Source organism: Heterodontus francisci, chromosome 16 (assembly GCF_036365525.1).
Source record: "Heterodontus francisci isolate sHetFra1 chromosome 16, sHetFra1.hap1, whole genome shotgun sequence".
NCBI lineage: Eukaryota > Metazoa > Chordata > Chondrichthyes > Heterodontiformes > Heterodontidae > Heterodontus > Heterodontus francisci.
This window is the reverse complement of record NC_090386.1, coordinates 31,053,647-31,073,312: the sequence shown is the minus strand read 5'-3', so window position 1 is coordinate 31,073,312 and position 19,666 is coordinate 31,053,647. Positions and strand designations below refer to the sequence as shown.

Below are 19,666 nucleotides of genomic sequence, written 5' to 3'. Positions count from 1 at the left end.
GGTGAAGTTGCATATATTTTTAGGTGCTGTATAATAAACATATATCTTTCTTTTAAACTTACAAGAAAATCTCTCATTTGTGTATGTTGACCATTAAAACCCTCAGGGATTAAAACCCTTTTTAAAATCAAGCCATCTTTGGTCAGTAGGGAGGTAAAGAAAGAGGAAACCATCCCTATCATCTCCCATCTGTCCGTAATCTCTCTGGTTGGAGATGGTCATTGCCTGGCACTTGTGTGGTGTGAATGTTACTTGCCACTCAACTGCCAAGCCTGAATGTTGTCCAGGTCTTGCTGCACAAGGGCATGGACTGCTTCAGTTTCTGAGGAGACTTGAATGCTACTGAACACTGCGCAATCATCAGTGAACATCCCCACTTCTGACCTTATGATAGAGTGAAGGTCATTGGTGAAGCAGCTGAAGATGGTTGGGCCTAGGAAACTACCCTGAGGCACTCTGCAGCAGTCTTTCCTCATGCATTTTTCCACTCTAAAGCCACAATAGCCATCATGTAGTGTGGCGCCCAATGCCAAACACAGTATGCTAACTGAAGTCTTATTAAAGTTTTCTTTAGGTTCCTCATTACCTGTTGGCTTTTATATTTTATGAAATCTATAATTCCATTGTCCTTTTTTTACATTGCTTAAACAACCTGAGGTGCTACCTTTAATGTCTTGGGAACCTGTACCCCATATCATTCAACACTTCCTCAGCATTGAGCCGACTTCCATTCAGATTATACATTACTGCTTTTTTTTAACCAAAATGTACCACCACACATTTACTGACATTGAATTCCATCTGCCACTTTTTAGCTCATTCCCCCATTTTAACAATATGTACCAGAGCTATTCAGCTATATAGGACATGACAGGCAAGCACAATCTGCTCAAAGCTGGTCACTGATAGTGATCGGAAGAACACTTTTCTTGCTGACATTTCTTGCTAGAGTAGGAGCTTTGAGGCCAATTGTCGAACTCCTAAAGCTACCCAGTTGAGATCAGCAATCCTAGCACAGACCCAGGAACCAAACCAGGATGCTTCTGGTCTATACTTCAGTTATATGTTGTCCTTAAAACTATTTATTTTCTTGTTGAACCATCAGGGAGCTTCATCTCTTATTATCTTCAGGTGTGATTGTGCCTTTAAGTGGGATATTAAAAGGATTAGAAATACAGATCAGGAATTTTCACAGCGTGCTTTGTAAAATTCTTTCAAAGATGTGGGCATCACTGGCAAGGCCAGCATTTGTTGCCCATCCTTAATTGCCCTTGAGAACTGAGTGGCTTGCTAGGCCATTAAAGAGGACAGTTAAACTTCAACCACAGTGCTCTGGGTCTGGAGACACATATAGGCCAGACCAGGTATGAACGACACATTTCTTTTCCTAAAGGACATTAGTGAACCAGATGGGTTTTTATGACAAAAACAATGATCGTATCATGGCACAATTATTGAGACTAGCTTTCAATTCCAGATTGTTATGAATTAATTGTTCTCATTATCGCTACACCTTATCTTTCGCTAGCACTGCCTCCAGATACCGGTGAGTATTCTCTATTGAATGTTTCTCTGCCCATTTGATATTCTAAAGAAATTAATTTGCTTCTCTGGATACTCCATGCTTCACGTACCCCTGTGAGTTGTTAGAATGTTATGGCAGGATTAACAACTGGAAATGCTTTGGAAACGCTGTACCTTGGCCTAGTTAAGTGTCCTGTTTTTAAAAAAAAATAGTTACCTACACTTCTATGAAGAAAACATTCAATAAACTTTGATAATTTGAGAACATTTGCTTATATTTATTAGAGAATTTTTTGCATACTAATTGGACAATTCACAGATGACTGTTGAGTTGTGTGTTCATCATTAGTGGGTGAACATGTTTATACTGGGGCTCAATATTCATATACAGAGTAATATCACACAGACCTCGCAATTCCGCTCGATGCAGTCTGGTAACCTCCAGCCGCAATTTTTCTAGAGATTTCGGGGAACTGATGGTCATGTCCTTTTTCCCTGTGTAATCTGGATCCTCTGGATAAAGTTCATCCCCAGGATACAGAATAGCGTAGCCATCAGAAGCAACTAGACGGATTGTAAACCATCGCTCACAGCCTTCCAATGCACGACCTTGGCTGAACCTCTGCAGATCCTGGAGACGGGGTAATCGGCAGAGTCTGTTCAGCTCATACCACTGTGGGGGAGGAAGTAATAATTTCCCTGAATTATAGCCTTCAATCAAATCAGATGGAGCCATCCAGTTGAAGAGGACAGTTTCATAACCATCGTGCAATGTGAAAGGAATCTCTTGCAAACAACAGATGAAGAATGCAGTATCAAACCTCTTTCCCTCCAGATAAGTGGGGGTTAGCCAGTTACTCCACTCCTTCAATGCCCAGATATTTGGTATACAGTCCAGCTCTCTGCACAGTTTTATAAAATTTGCTGCATTTTTCCGTAGACGTGTTCTCCAACTTGCAAGTTCCTTTTGATTGTACTGTGTAAGCTTTATGATCCTTTGGCTGTTCAAACATTTATCAGGGGCTTTCGGCTTCACGAGTAGAATACCTGACTCTTCAAAGGTTTCCCTAATGGCACAAATACGGAAAGCTACCTCGCCAGGGATTTCAGAACCCAGCTTTCTCCTGTCCATTGCAAGGATTGGAGCCCTCTTGGCAGTTTGCCTTACTGTACCTAGTTTAAAGTCGGGTGGCTCGCAAAATGGCTGGAACATCTGGATCCATTCACTGGAAAAATCAGACGGACTGACTGTGCCTCCCGGGAACACTTGAGCATGAGGCATGAAACTGCTTTTCGCACTCCGCTGTAACATAAGTACAGCATAATCGGAAGTAGCCGTCTCCAACCACGACTGAGCCACAGTTCTCTCTCGCTTAGGCACCGAAAGTGGAGGTCGACTGATTTGTGTACTGGTAGCACTTTTATTCACAAAGCGATTTCGGACACCTGAAGCCAAGATCACAGTAGCTGCTTCCTTCCAATATTTTAAGTCCCTATTCATCTTCGCTGGAAGAAAGGATAACCTATTAATTTATCGTTAGTTGTTGCTGGAACTGTAGAGCTGGTACAACTCATGAGCAACCACACTGCCCTCCTGCTGGAACCAGTAATCCCAGTGCCCTCCTGCTGGAAGCAGCAACCCCACTGCCATATTGCTGGAACCAGCAACTCCAGTGCCTGCCTGCTGGAACCAGCAATTCCACTGCTCTCCTGCTGAAACCAGCATGCCCAGTACTTTCTAATGGTGGACAGGGGTGGGGGGAGCGTGGCTCACATCTCTGTAGACCTAGCAAGAACACCAGATTTACCAGATGCCTGTGGAACTTGGCCATCGTAATGCACAAATGGGCACCCATCATTCCTACGAAAAGAAGTGTCTTCCAGCAACTCTGTATACTGCAGCGAGGTCAACTCTGCAAGGCTCCGCAGGAACACAATCCCAACCTAAGTACCATATTCATGCTCCGTGGAACTTCCGTCACTGTTTTAACTCCCGTGAGTGAAACCAGACAGCAGCAGTTTAAAGGAGGGCAGTAAATTAACACATCTAATCCTGATATCTTTCCTCTATGTGTTGATCTTAACCTGTTCCTTTGATTTCATCACGGTATTAGTGAGATGTCTGAGCGGGGGAGCAGTTATGGCTTCCTGTGAGGACAAATCTACCAGGAACTAGATTCTGGGCGAGAAGAGGACCAGGCAGGTAAGTTGAAAAATATTGTGGGCCGGGGAAGCAGCAGTTACAGGACTTGTTGTCAAGCTGGTTAGATCTGTCAGCTTTTGTTAAGTTTCCTAGGCTGGCATGCACGTCTGCTGTCAGTCAAAAACTGACAAATTTTCTGCTCACAAGCTGTGTGTCACAATCAGGAAAAAGATTTGATTTTTATTTGAGCAAAACTGAGCTCTTTGTTTTAGAATATACAAAGAAAAAGACAAAATATGAAAAGTGCTCCTCCAGGCCTCAGGTGGAAGCCTTTGGGTCTTCCTTGCACTTGTCTCAATCAGCCGATTCCCCACCCCTGCTCTCCTCAACTGACTGCCAAGAATCATTCCCGTGTGTTCCCAGTTGCAGCCTCCTATCATTGCTTTTCTGCTTCTGCCTGTTGGCCAAGTTAGACTGGAATCTCCTTCTCACAAAGCACAATCTCATCAAATTGATAACACTGTTTTTCTCTCTCCACTGATGCTACCAAACCTGCTGAGTATTTCCAGCATTTTCTGTTTCTAAATTAGGGTGGAACTTCGGCAGAATGTATGCAAATATGCCCAGCCATTAAGGTCATTCCCAGATACTTGGGTTCGCCACCTGCTTTGGGGTTCACACACAACACAGCCACCATTCCTCCCCCATTAAAATCAAGGCCATTATAAAAGTGGTATAATGTTGGGTAATACCTACAGCTGAAATTATGACAAGTCTGTGTCTTGCAGTACATCGAGTTTAACTCCTTGTTGTCATGTATTACAGGACTTGTTGCCAAGGCTGTTTAAATCTGTCAGCTTTTGTTAAGTTTCCTAAGTTGGCATACACTTTGGATGTGTCAAAAACTTGTTCTCACAAGCTGTGTGTCACTTTCAGGTAAAAGATACAGAATTTTAATCTGGGGCAAACAGAGCTCTATTTTAGAATGAGCAGTGAAACAGACAAAATAAAAAATAAAGGGAAAACAGCATCAATGTCACTGAACTCAGCTAATTCAGGGAGTCTGAGCACCAAGAAGGCAAGAATAACAACTTGCATTGTACAAGGCCTTTAATAAGGATATAATAAAATGTTCCAATGGGGTTACTTTAGTTGTGCCTAAAAAAAGAGGGATTCTTTCATTTTCCTTTCTCTCTATATATACATATATACCATGTAAATATAACAGCTTGCATCTATATAGCATCTTTAATATCGAAAAGCACCTAAGACGTTTCACATCAGTGTAAGGAAAACCAGATACCATAACGAAGGACATTTGGGAACAATGATCAAAAGTTGAGTGAAAGAAAAGAAAAATCTCAAAAGAGGAGAGGGAGGTGAAAAAATGGAGGAATTTAGGGAGTGAATGTCAAAGGCCAGGATTTTATGTGTCCCGCAGCGTTTCCGATGGCGGAACCAGAAGTTGGCGGAACTTCCGTTTCTGCTCCTTTTCCCATTTCGCATGCAATTTTACATACAAATTAACAGTGCGGCAATGAGCGCAGGAGACATGTCCGATCATGTGGCAGGGACGGACTTTCATTGGTGGAACCCACCATCACTCTGTGAATCACCATGCGCCACATCAATAAATCATTCTGTGTTGCTAGCCACAAGGATCAGCAGCCTTTGGAAGCATATGCTGATTGCAGCCACAGACTAAGCTTATTAAAATTTGACTTGGTTTACCTTCATTTTCAGTTTGCACCCAAGCACCACCTCCCCCTCATAATTTCTTTTTGCTTGATCAACCAAGGCAGTAGGCAGGGTCCCACCCCACAGTTCAATGATGCCTCCCTGCAGGGAAAGGCAGGAAGTCCTTTGAACTGCCGATGGCTTCAGAAGACCCTCCTGCCTGATCAAGGCAGCCAGGACGGAGATGGTGGAGGAGGTGTTGAGTGTGGGATGACACGCAGAACCTGGGTACAGTGTCAGAAACATATAAATGACCTGCTCAGATCAGCTAGACTAAGTTCTGTTCCCAAAGCTGGTATTAAGTTTTTCTCCTTGGTTCCATCTGTGTAATGCAGTGGGCCGACAAGGCATGCATTCGAATGCTCGATCAGCCTTGTTGCCACATACCAAATGATTGTGCAGAATCTTGATGTCTGGCTTTTTCATCTGTTTGGATGTATGGTGTGAAACTACTCCAGAATGAGTCATGTCAATGCATGTGTACAATGTGTGTAATGCATCCTTTGACTTGCCATTGAATCTGCACTGTCTACTGCAGGATGAACATTTCCATATACAGCAAGAGTGGGCAAGGACAGGTGGAGGAGTGCCAGAAATCAGACTCCTTCAACAGCTGAGGAGGCGGCTATTGAAATTGCATGAGAGGAGGGAGGCAGATCTGTTGCAGATGACGAGGCAGGATCCTGAATGCATAAGGACGAAGTGTCCACTGTAGTTTAGTAGCCATATGTGAATGCAAGAGGAAAGTGAGTGAAACTGTCACCCTCATGTTGCACTGATGCTCTGTTTGTGTCTCCAATGAAGGTGCCCACACTGAGGGAACGCCATGAGGGCCCATAATCTGCCTCTGGGGAGAAATCTGCCAATGCCCAAGTGGTGCACCATCACCTGCCTCTTTTTTCACCTCCGCCAGTGCAGATATATCCACACTGTCCACAGGGGGTGGGGGTGGAGGGTGAAGATTAGAAGCAGGCTCACACTTTGGCTATCATGACACAGACATATCCAAGCAGCTGAGGAAGTGCCAGCTGGGTCCCCTGACAATCGGAGGGCTCCTGGGGACCACACCCCTGCTCAGCCCCACACTGACGATAATCCTCTGTCTGCTGGATATGCAGCAAGCCCATGTGGAACACATGTCAGAGATGCCTGAGGTCATGCGTGGCTTTGCGCATGCCATAGAGGAGTCCATGTAAGCCATGACGTCTGCCATGTTTCAGGCATATGAGCATATGGCTTCCTCAGTTGTGAGTTTGGCGAGCTCTGTGGCGAGTCTGGTTGAGCACTCAAGCCAGTGGCTAAGCGTGAGGGGGACAAGGCACCTACACCTCCCTCAAGGTGCCACTTCCCCTCAGGGAGACAGGCAGATACCATCATGCACCCAGATGGAGGAGCAGCACATGCCAGCTTCCCCGAGACCTTCCTCTCAGGACACCCCAAGGTTAGTGGTGTCTTGTCTTCCCCCCAACATTGACTACCCCCTTACCTCCAGCAGGCAAACGCACAGGATATACTCAAGCACCAGTGCTGTAGACCTCCAGTAGGATGGAGCCATCAAGGCCCCGTACCTCCAAAGGACACCTACCACAGTCATCCAGAGCAACAGGGCAGTGCACTGAGCAGACTGCCTCCACCTCAGCTGCTAATGTCAGGGTTGCACCTTGACATAGTGGTAGGAAAAGAAAAATTAAACATTTATGAGCATGAAGGTGGCACAGGTATTGTAAATATTGTACATAAAATTAATGATGTTTCAATATAGATTTATTTGCTTTAACTTTTGATACACTCTCGTAAATCATTCGCTTTGTTTCAGATGAAACCCACGCAGACACAGGGAGAACTTGCAAACTCCACACAGGCAGTACCCAGAATTGAACCCGGGTCACCTCTGTGTTGCACCAATGGGTGGCAGACTGAAATATGCCACATATGTCACCCATTGATCCCTGGAAGGCACTGCTAGCAAAAAAATTAATGCAGCAGTAACCTTGAGAGCACCTGGCATGGGATTCCCACCAAACCCACAAGGTTGCAGGTCATGCCACAGGATCCTGCAAATTTCTGTGACCATTTCACGTGACATCCTTAGACATCTCTGGCATTGCCTCTTTGATATTTGAAGGTAATTTATCCTTGTCCTGAGGATGCAATAATGCCTTTCCTGGATGGCATCATTCTGAGCATCCTCACCTTCTTGTTCTGCCTGCTGCTCGTGTTCAGGCATCATCCGTTGAGGGAAAAGAGCCTTCCTCAGTTGCTCCCTCTGATCTTCTTCCTGTGGTAAGAGACAAATTGGGTGTACGAAACTCATGTTTTTGCAGCTTTGCAAATTTTGAAACGAGCAGAGCGTTCCAATTCAGCCTTCTGTTGCCAGTCAGCTGAAACATTGAAGTAAGAAGCAGATGGCATTCATGTGCCTTAAAATTACACCCAGCAGGAAATCCCACCCACCATCACTGGTCTCCTCCCCTTGACTTGCAATCCTTGAGTGGCCATGTGCTTTGCATTATCCTTCCAGAAAATGTTGCGTTTGCGCTACCAAGTAAGTTTCCCCACCTTCCAACCTCCTCCTGCCACCTTCCAGCCTGCACCCATCATCCCTGACCCAACCAATGTAACTTTACACCTTCCCTCTGGTACCATTGAACCTCCCCCATTACTTTGGACCGGATTATCTTCAATTTATTCATGCCATCTCTCCCCCTTGTTCCAACTCCCGTGACAATCCAACTGCCAACTCTCACCCTTGATCCTCCTAAAATCACCTTGATGTAGTTGCCAAGCCCCATTCCCCTCCCAATGATGCCGTAGAATACCCAACCCTAAGTCTCGACGTTCCCCCCTACAAAATTCAATTGCCCCGTGACTGTGACCATTCGTCTACCATCCAGTACCCTGATTTCGCACCACAGGATCCCAACGTAGACAGCACCTATCCCTCCCTTTAGGCCCCTCATGACCATCTGTTTACTGTCTTGCACACATCAACCCACCACCCCCTGCAAGGGCCCACAGCCTGCTTCAGCATCAATAATAACCAAAACACACCCTGAACGATGCCCTCCTCGCTCATTTGCTCCTCCACCCATCCAAGACGCCACCCTGTCCTGCACAATTACCCTCCCCTGCTCCTCCATGCACCCAATAACCCCACCCTGTGTCCTCACCAGCTACACTCCCCATGCCTCCATGCACCCCATCCCATTCCTTCCCTGCCATCACTTGAGAAGAATCGCCCTCGCTGATGCCGAGCCTGAAGCCAAATATTCATTCCAATGTTGGCTTTCCTTGAGCTGATGACTGCAAGACATGAAATCACTGACCTCAGAAACAACTGCGCAAAGCTGACTGCTGTACACCACCGTTAAATGAACATGAACCAGGTGACACAGGAATACCGTTCGCTACTAACTTAATCTGGCAGGTAGGGCTTAATCTGAACTAAGTGTAGGGTAATGAGCCTTCATGGTATGGAAATGCATGCAAAGCTGTAATCTACAACTGTGCAAGGGGAACCCCTGACAGCCGCTGACTTACAAAATGTAATACAAAAACCTGCTGTTGGAAATCCGAAAAAATAAATCGTCTTACCCGCCACCAAAGCCGCTTTTGCAGGGTCCTTAAAATTCCCCCCAAAATGGCATGGGAATTGAAAGTACAGCCACTAATCATCAGGTGATGAAGGTCAGACTCATTGGAACAAAGAGTTAGTTTGGGGTTGTGGGGCTGGAGAAAGTTACTGAGATAGGGAGGGGCAAGGCCAATAAGGAATGATGGATGAGAATTTGCAGCATTGAGGATCGGGAGCCAATGTAGGTCAGCAAAGACAGCAAGGCTACGCGAGCAGGGTTTGGGGTGGGATAGGATACAAGCAGCAGAGCTTTGCATGAAGTGGATAGAGCTAATGGCAATGGTGCTGGGTTTATGGCAAAGATGGAAAACAACTTATATAGTAATAAAATGTCCCAAGGCACTTCACAAGAGCATTATAAAGCAAAATTAGACACTGAGCTACATAAGGACAGATGGCCAAAATTTGGTCAAAGAGGTAGGTTTTAAAGAGTGCCTTAAAGGAAGAAAACAAGTTAGCGAGTTGGAGACGTTTAAGAAGGGAATTCCAGAGCTTAGGGACTAGGCAGCTGAAGGCACAGCCACCAATGGTGCAGCAATTGAAATCAGGGATGCTCAAGAGGCCAGAATTAGATGAGCACAGATGTCTCCGAGGGTTGCAGGGCTGGAGCAGATTACAGAGATAGGGAGGGGCAAAGCCATGGAGATATTTGAAAACAAAGCTGAGAATTTTAAAATTAAGGCATTGCTTAAGCAGGAGCCAATGTAGATGAGCAAGCAGAAGGGCTTCAGTGAACAGGACTTGGTGCGAGTTAAGATATGGGCAACAGAGTTCTGGATGACCTCACGTTTATGGAGGGTAGAATATGGGAGACCAGCCAGGATTGCATTGGAATAGTCAAAGTCCAGAAATAACAAAGACATGAATGAGGGTTTCAAGAGCAGATACGCTGAGGTGGGGTAGAGCTGGGTAATGTAACAGAGCTGGGAATAGGTGGTCAGAAGCTCATCTCGGAGTCAAATATAACAGCAAGGTTGTGAACAGTCTGGTTCAGCCTCAGACAGTTACCATAGAGAGGGTTTGTGTTGATGGAGTTGGAATGGAGTTTGTGATGGGGTCTGAAGACAATGCCTTCAGTTTTTCCAATTTTTAGTGGGAGGAGATTTCTGCCCATCCACTCCTTGGTGTCAGATAAGCATTTAACTGGAAGGATTTCAACAATGAGGAAGTTAATTCTTCAAGAATTACCAAAGATAATATAACATTCGTTGAACAGATGCATAAATGTGTCCAGCGGAAATTCTAAAGCAGGTTTTTTAAAAACGTATTTGTCCTTCACAAACCAATATACTTATATTGTACTTCAAAAAACAATCTAAAAATGGTCCTGAACCCAATAGATCTGAAATGCGCACTTGCAACCGCCACATCTCACCTGTCCGCGCCTCGAGCCCGCCCACGTCTGCGTTTGCGTCTGCGCCTGCCCGCGTCTCGAGGCCGCCCGCGTCTTCGTCTTCGCCTTCGCCTGCCCGCGTCTCGAGGCCGCCCGCGTCTGCGTCTTCGCCCGCCCGCGTCTGCGCCTGCCCGCGCCTCGAGCTCGCCCGCGTCTGCGTCTGTGCCTCGAGCCCGCCCCGCGCCTGCACCTGCCCGAGACTACGTGTGCCGGCACGTCGAGCCCGCAATCGTCTTTCGATTACACGGTTTCACACACTTCCATTCACCTGAGAGGGCAGATGGGGCCTCGATTAAATATCTTGCCCAAAGTACGGTATCACCCACATTGCAGAACTCTGTCAGTGCTAATGACCAGGCAATCTGTTTTAGTGATGTTGGTTAACAATGACAACAACTTGCATTTATATAGTGCCTTTAATATAATAAAATATCCTAAAGCACTTCACAGGAGCATTGGACATCAAAATTTGCCTCTGAGCCACATAAGATCATCAGAAATAGGAGCATGAATAGGGTGTTTGGCCCATCCAGCCTGCTCCGCCATTCAATAAGCTCATGGCTGATCTCATCCTGACCTCAACCTCACTTTTCTGTTGCCCCCCCCCCCCCCCCCATTACCCTTGACTCCCTTGTAGATCAAACATCTATCTAACTCAGCCTTGAGTATATTCAATGACTCAGCCTCCACTGCTCTCTGGGGAAGAGAATTCCAAAGATTAACCACCCTCTGACAGAAGAAATACCTTCTTAAATGGGAGACCCTTTATGTTTGAGCTCTCACCCCTAGTTCCAGATTTCCCTGAGGGTAAGCATCCTCTCAGCATCTAAAAGACTTCAAAGCTAAGAGGCCTCAATTGCACCAATCCTAAGACCATCAAGAGACAATTTTGATTTGAATGAGTTCTTCTGAAACAAAGAAGGGGTGAAATTGCCACATCCTGGGCCATTGTCGGTCACCACAGGGAGGAAAATCTCTGTCTCAAAACAGAGGCGAGATGTGAGAAACTTTTAGCTTTAAATGTAGCTTTCTGAAGAGAAAGAGACCCAGGAAGAAGCATCCCATCAAAGCTTGTCCAGTTGAGAGCTGGGAGAAAAACCCAACAAGCCAAAAGGAAGACGCCCTGCTGTGAATTCTACATTCTAGGAAGTGATCCCCTGTCTTCAAAATAAACTTACAACAGAGAAATCTACAAATGTCTCAGGCCTGCAATTAAAGAGAAATTGACCTCCAAGAGAATTCAACAGATTTACCTTGAACCCCAAAAGCCTACCTCACTTCAAACTACTTTCCCCTTTTCCTCCCTATCTGCTTCTTGTGTGAGTGAATGGATGAGTGGGCACAGTTGCGACAATTTCAGGACAAGGCATATTGCTCAATAAAAAATTAATCTTCTGTTTTAATCCTACAAGAAAACCTGTTGCTGTCTGTATATGACAAATAAAACACAAAGAGTCAAAATCCTAAAACCAAAAACACTTGCGGTCAGGTGGGAGTTGAACAATGGCAACCACTCACACCCCTCACCACGTGGCTGCAACACAAGTCTTCCCTACTTTTATACTCCATCCCCCTTGCAATAAAAGTCAACATCCCATTTGCCTTCTTAATTACTTGCTGTATCTGCATTCTAACTTATTGTGATTCATGTATAAGGACACCCAGATCCCTCTGTACCGCAGCATCGTGCAGTCTGTCTGCATTTAAATAATATTCAATTTTTCTATTCTTCCTGCCAAAGCTCCAGGGACCCGGGTTCGATTCTGGGTACTGCCTGTGTGGAGTTTGCAAGTTCTCCCTGTGTCTGCGTGGGTTTTCTCCGGGTGCTCCGGTTTCCTCCCACAAGCCAAAAGACTTGCAGGTTGGTAGGTAAATTGGCCTTTATAAATTGTCACTAGTATAGGTAGGTGGTAGGGAAAATATAGGGTCAGGTGGGGATGTTTGGTAGGAATATGGGATTAGTGTAGGATTACAATAACTGGGTGGTTGATGGTCGGCACAGACTCGGTGGGCCGAAGGGCCTGTTTCAGTGCTGTATCTCTAATCATAATCAAAGTGGACAACCTCACATTTTCCCACATTATAATCCATCTGCCAAATTTTTGACCACTCAGTTAACCTATTTATATCCCTTTGCAGACACTTTGTGTCCTGCTCACAACTTGCTTTTCTACCTATCTTTGTATCATCAGCAAATTTGCCTACAGTACACTCAGTGCCTTCATCCAAGTAATTAATATAGATCATAAATAGTTGAGGTTCCAACGCTGATCCCTGTGGCACGCCACTAGTTACAGTTTTCCAACCTGAGAATGACTCATTTATCCCAACTCTGTTTCCTGTTAGTTAGCCAATCCTGTATTCATGCTAATATATTACCCCCAACACCATGCGCTCCTATCTTGTTTAGTAACCTTTTATGTGGCACCTCATCAAATGCCTTTTGGAAATCCAAATACACTACATCTACTGGTTCCCCTTTATCCATCCTGCTTTTTACATCCTCAAAGAACTCTAAAAAATTTGTCAAACACGATTTTCCTTTCATAAAACCATGTTGACTCTGCTTGATTGTCTGATGATTTTCTAGAAGTCCTACTATTACTTCCTTAATAATGGATTCTAGCATTTTCCCAATGACAGATGTTAGGCTAGCTGGCTTGTAGTTTCCTGATTTCTGTCTCCCTCCTTTCTTGAATTGAGGTGTTACATTTGTGGTTTTCCAATCCGCTGGGGCCTTTCCAGAATCTAGGGAATTTTGGAAGATTGCAGCCAATGGATCCATTGGCCGGAATTTTACGCCACCCCAGCGGGTCGGATGGTGGCATGGGGGCTGCGTAGAATTGAGCAGCAGGCTCCGGGAGGCCTACCCGCCCCGCTTCCGCCTCCGGACAAGTTTACGGCGGAGGGTGGGAAACGGCCCACCCGCCCGAGACCAATCAAGGCCCTTAAGTGGCCACTTAAGGACCCTTTCCCGCCTCCACAGGAATTTTACCCGTGGCAAGCGGGTGTGCTGGGGTCGTATCCTTCCGAAGGAATTCTAAGGAGTTATTAGAGCAGGTTACCAAAAGCTTGGACGAAGAGGTAGGTTTTAAGGAGCGTCTTAAAGCAGGAAAGAGAGATGGAGAGGTATAGGGAGGGAATTCCAGAGCTTAGGGCCTAGGCAGCTGAAGGCACGGCCAGCGTTGGAGCGAATAAAATCAGGGATTCTCAAGAGTGGAGAATTAGAGGAATCCAGAAATCTAAGAGGATTGTAGGGCTGGAGCAGATTACAGGGATAGGGAGGGGCAAAGAAACAAGGATCAGAAGTTTAAAATTGAGGCTGGGATCCAATGAGAGTGAGTGAGCACAAGAGTGAAGGGTGAATGGAACTTGGTGTGAGTTAGGAGATGGGCAGCAGAGTTTTGGATGATCTTCTGTCAATACTACTTTAAGACAGTAGGCGCAGCCGTGATTTGTTATAAAGTATACTACCATTCCATATATGTATATAAAATAACAGTAGTTTCCAGGAGCTCCAAGTGTTTTCTGCTTACCGACTCACACCAGAGGAGAGAACAACGGACTTGCATGACTCATCACCTGATGAGCCATGTGATGAATCCCATGACTCAAAAGGCACACACTTACAACCGACGTGCATCTCATGCTACTTCTTTCCCCATAAAGAAAGATGATTATACTAACTATTTCACAGTTCAAAAACAAATTCTGAAAATTAACTCAAACAAACACACGATCACAAGCAGGCACTATTAAGGCAGCACAGTGGCGCAGTGGTTAGCACCGCAGCCTCACAGCTCCAGGGACCCAGGTTCGATTCTGGCTACTGCCTGTGACCGTGTGGGTTTTTGCCAGGTGCTCCGGTTTCCTCCCAAAGACTTGCAGGTGATAGGTAAATTGGCCGTTGTAAATTGCCCCTAGTGTAGGTAGGTGGTAGGGAATATGAGATTATTGTAGGGTTAGTATAAATGGGTAGTTGTTGGTCGGCACAGACTCGGTGGGCCGAAGGGCCTGTTTCAGTGCTGTATCTCTAAATATAAATAGTCCTTCAATTGAGACGGATGCTGACATTGCCTTCCAGATCTGCAGTTGGTGATTGGTATCTGATTACCAGGCACTTCAAGTGTTGTAGTTGTTGGTTTTCCTGTTTGGAGGCTGTGGACCGTAACAAGGACTAGCTAGATGCTTGAGTTTTTCGGGAATTTTGCTAATAGGTATCTCATCAGCATACATCAACTGACAGAGATTCCTGTGGTATAATGTGGATAAATGAGAGGTTATCCACTTTGGTAGCAAAAACGGAAAGGCAGATTATTATCTGAATGGTGATAGATTGGGAAAGGGGGAGGTGCAGCGAGACCTGGGTGTCCTTGTGCACCAGTCACTGAAAGTAAGCATGCAGAGGCAGCAGGCAGTTAAGAAGGCAAATGGTATGTTGGCCTTAATGGCGAAAGGATTTGAGTACAGGAGCAAGGATGTCTTGCTGCAATTATACAAGGCCTTGGTGAGATCACAACTGGAGTACTGTGTGCAGTTTTGGTCTCCTTATCTGAGGAAGGATGTTCTTGCTATGGAGGGAGTGCAGTGAAAGTTCACCAGACTGATTCCTGGGATGGCAGGACTGACGTATGAAGAGAGATTAGGTCGGTTAGGCTCGTATTTTCTTGAGTTTAGAAGAATGAGAGGGGATCTCATAGAAACCTACAAAATTCTAACAGGACTGGAAGGCTAGATGCAGTAAGGATGTTCCCGATGGTGGGGGAGTCCATGACCAGGAGTCACAATCTAAGGATAAGGGGTAAGCCATTTAGGACTGAGATGAGGAGAGATTTCCTCACCCAGAGAGTGGTGAACCTGTGGAATTCTCTACCACAGAAAGCAGTTGAGGCCAAATCATTAAATATATTCAAGAAAGAGATAGTTAGATATAGTTCTTCGGGCTAATGGGATCAAGGGATAGGGGGAGAAAGTGGGAACAGGTTACTGAGTTTGGATGCTCAGCCAAGATCGTATTGAATGGCGGAGCAGGCTCGAAGGGCCGAATGGCCTACTCCTGCTCCTATTTTTCTATGTATTATGGCTCTCCGATTTGTATATCATGACTTCTTAGACCCACCACATGTACATGTTCTGGCACTCCAAGAACACTGGCCAGGGAACTTCATCTGCACTGTATCACCATCTTGTATTTCTTGCAGTAGCTTAATATTCCTGCTTTTGTAACACTGCTGGCATTGTTTCATGCCAATAAATGCCCAAGTGCCTTCCTCAGTTGACCATCTAGGCTGTAGGAGTGTTCCCGCTTTAGGAAGTAATGTCTTGCACCTTTGACCTATAAATCTCTGTATCTATTCCTTCACTCAGAGTGTTACACCACTCTAACAGAGCTAGAAACTCTGACTGGACTACTTGCATTTCATCAAGAGTTGTTTCATGATATAGAGAGATACAGCACTGGAACAGGCCCTTCAGCCCACCGAATCTATGCTGACCATCAACCACCCATTTATACTAACCCTACATGAATCCCATATTCCCTACCACCTACCTACACTAGGGGCAATTTACAATGGCCAATTTTCCTATCAACCTGCAAGTCTTTGGTGGTGGGAGGAAACCGGAGCACCCGGCGGAAACCCACGTGGTCACAGGGAGAACTTGCAAACTCCACACAGGCAGTGCCTAGAACTGAACCCGGGTCGCTGGAGCTGTGAGGCTGCAGTGCTAACCACTGCGCCACTGTACCGCGCCCTGTGCTGGCTTGATGGCATTCTCAGCTTTGGCATTGGACTGTGGTAGTAAGGTAAAATCATCACCTGTCTTGACAAACACTGCAAATTCTGCAGGTGCAAAATGTGGTCCATTATCCATTACTGGAATGTCTGGTATCCTAAATCTGGCAAACATCTCATGAAGTTCTTTCAGAACACTGCATGTAGTAACAGAAGTGAGACTGGCCACTTCTGTAAAGTTACTGCAATAGTCACACACAATGAGCAGGCTACAGCCATGTAACTCACATAGATAAGTCCCAATCTTTGAAAGCTGTGGCTAAGTGGGTAGCACTCTCAATCCGAAAGTTCTGGGTTCAAGTCCTACTCCAGGACTTTTTTGTTCTTGGGATGTGGGAGTCACTGGCAATACCAGCATTTTTTGCCCATCCCTAATTGCTCTTGAGAAGGGGGTCATGAGCCGCCTTCTTGAACTGCTGCATTCCATGTGCTGTAGGTACACAGAGTTCCACGTTTTTGACCTAGTGACATTGAAGGAATGGCGATATAGTTCCAAGTTAGGATAGTGACTGACTTGGAGGGGAACTTGCAGGTGGTGTACCTATGCATCTTCTTCCTTGTCCGTCTAGGTGGTTAAGGTCATGGGTTTGGGAGGTGCTGTCAAAGGAGACTTGGCGAGTTGCTGCAGTGCATCTAGTAGATGGTACACACTTTGCACTGGTGTTGGAGGAAGTGAATTTCAAGTGGTGGATGTGGTGCTGATCAAGTGATTTGTCTTGGTTACTGTCAATTGTTGTTGGAGCTACACTCATCCAGGTAAGTGGAGAGTATTCCATCACACTCTTGAATTATGCCTTGTAGATGGTGGACAGGCTTTGGGGAGTCAGGAGTGAGTTACTCACTACAGAACTCTCAGTTTCTGACCTGCTGTTGCAGCCACAGTGTTTATATGGCTGGCCCAGTTCAGTTTCTGGTCAATAGTAACCCCAGTATGTCGTTGCTAATGCCATAGAATGTCAAGGGTTTTGCAGGGGGGGGTGGGGGGGTGGGTGGTTCGATGGTTCGATTCTTTCTGTTGGGATGGTCACTGCCTGGCACTGATGGCACAAATGTTACTTGCTGCTTAGCCCAAGCCTGAATGTTGTCCAGGTCTTTCTGCTTCAATATCTAAGGAGTTGTGAATGGTACTGAACGTTCTACAATCATCAGCGAACATTCCCACTTCTGACCTTATGTTGGAGGGAAGGTCATTAATGAAGCAGCTGAAGAGGGGTGGACATAGGATACTACCCAAAGGAACTCCTGCAACTGTATCCTGGGACTGAGATGATTGGCCAACAACCACAACTAACTTCCTTTGTACTAGGTATGACTCCCCCTGATTCCCATTGACTTAAATTTTGCTAAGTCTCTTTGATGCCATACTCAGTCAAATGCTGCCTTAATGTCAAGGGCAGTCACTCTCACCTCACCTCTGAAATTCAGCTCTTTTGTCCATGTTTGGACCAAGGCTGTAATGAGGTCTGGAGCTGAGTGACCTTGGCGAAACCCAAAATGAGCATTAGTGAGCAGGTTGTTGCTGAGTAATTGCCACTTGACAGCACTGTCAATGACACCTTCCATCACTTTGTTGATGACTGAAAGTAGAGTAATGGGGCAGTAACTGGCCGGATTGGATTTGTCCTACTTTTTGTGGACAGTACATACCTGTGCAATTTTCCATGTTGTTGGTTAGATACCTGTGATGCAGCTGTACTGGAATAGCTTGGCTAAGGGTGGAGTGCAAGTTATTCTGCCATCATTGAGGATGGGGATGTTTTTGGCGCTTCCTCCTCTGGTTAGCTGTTTAATTGTTCATCACCATTCATAATTGGATCTGGCAGGACTGCAGAGCTTTGACCTGATCCGTTTTTTGTGGGATTGCTTAGCTCTGTCTATGGCTTGCTGCGTTTGCTGTTTAGCATGCATGTAGTACTATGTTGTAGTTTCACCAGGTTGTCACTTCATTTTTAGCTATGCCTGGAGCTGCTGCTGGCTTGCTCTCCTCTACCTCATTGAACCAGGATTGGTCTCCTGGCTGATGGTAATGGTGTAATGAGGGATCTGCCAGTCCATGAGGTTACAGATTGTGGTTGAATACAGACCTGCTGCTGCTGGTGGCCCACAGCATAGCATTGATGCCGTGTTTTGAGCTGCTAGATCTGTCTGAGTCTGTCCCATTTAGCACAATAGTAGTGCCACATTATATGATGGAGGGTGTCCTCAGCGTTAAGACGGGACTTCATCTCCACAAGGACTGTGCGGTGGTCACTCCTACCAGAGTCATGGACAAATGCAACTGCGTCAGGTAAATTTGTGAGAACGAGGTCAAGTCGGTTTTACCCTTATGTTGGTTCTCTCACCGCTTGCTCAGTCTGGCAGACATGTCCTTCAGGACTCAGCAGCTGCTGAGTGACTCTTGGTGATGGATATTGAAGTTCCCCAGCCAGAGTACATTCTATGCCCTCGCTACCCTCAGTGCTTCTTCCACATGGTGTTCGACATTGAGCAGCACTGATTCATCAGCTGAAGGAGGGCTGTAGGTGGTAATAAGCAGGAGGTTTCCTTGCCCGTATTTGACCTGATGCCATGAGACATCATGGGGTTCGGAATCACTGTTGAGGACTCCTAAGGCAACTCCCTCCCGCTTGTATACCACTGTGTCACCACCTTTGGTGGGTCTGTCCTGACATACTCAAGAATACTGATGGATGAATCTGGAACGTTGGCTCTAAGGTATGATTCTATGAAAATGACTATGTCAGGCTGTTGCTTGGAGGAACGGTATGAAGTCAGTATTAGTAAGGAAATGGTGTCAGGGAAATTGATGGGATTGAAGGCCGATAAATCCCCCAAGCCTGATAATCTACATCCAGAGTACTTAAGGAAGTGGCCCTAGAAATAGTAGATGCATTGCTGGTCATTTTTCAAACTTCTATAGACTCTGGAACAGTTCCAACAGATTGGAGGGTAGCTAATGTAACCCCACTATTTAAAAAAGGAGGTAGAGAGAAAACAGGGAATTATTGACCAGTTAGCCTGACATCAAGAGTGGGGAAAATGCTACAGTCCATGCTAGGGCACTTGGAAAACAGTGACAGGATCGGACCAAGTCAACATGGATTTACGAAAGGGAAATCATGCTTGACAAATCTACTGGAATTTTTTGAGGACGTAACTAGTAGAATAGATAAGGGAGAACCAGTAGGTGTGGTGTATTTGGACTTTCAGAAGGCTTTCGATAAGGTTCCACATAAGAGATTGTTGAAGAAATTTGATTACCAAAGAAATTCTCCGGACTCAGACCTTGAGCATTGACAAATTTTATTGCATGATATCATGGGGAGCACACCTTTCCTAATCACGGTCCGGTGCTTCTCCAAAGCGCTCCAGAGCGCCACGGATTTATATAGTACAACAGATGCCGAGCTGACAGTTTCCCAATTAGTTACAGAACTACG

The 19,666-nt window shown here is 45.6% G+C and overlaps 1 protein-coding gene across 1 annotated transcript; it reads right to left on the bottom strand.

The window, feature by feature from the left end:
* Positions 1 to 1,823: 1,823 nt before the first annotated feature.
* Positions 1,824 to 3,118, bottom strand: LOC137378442 (acyl-coenzyme A diphosphatase NUDT19-like). The gene has a single exon (XM_068048768.1). It carries the CDS (start codon positions 3,023 to 3,025, stop codon positions 1,838 to 1,840), a length of 1,188 nt encoding a protein of 395 aa, XP_067904869.1. The 5' UTR covers positions 3,026 to 3,118; the 3' UTR covers positions 1,824 to 1,837.
* Between the last annotated feature and the right edge of the window lie 16,548 nt (positions 3,119 to 19,666).

What these genes read in the sequence shown, in the direction of transcription:
- LOC137378442 (XM_068048768.1), bottom strand. Translation starts at nt 3,025, where the DNA reads ATGAATAGGGACTTAAAATATTGGAAGGAAGCAGCTACTGTGATCTTG.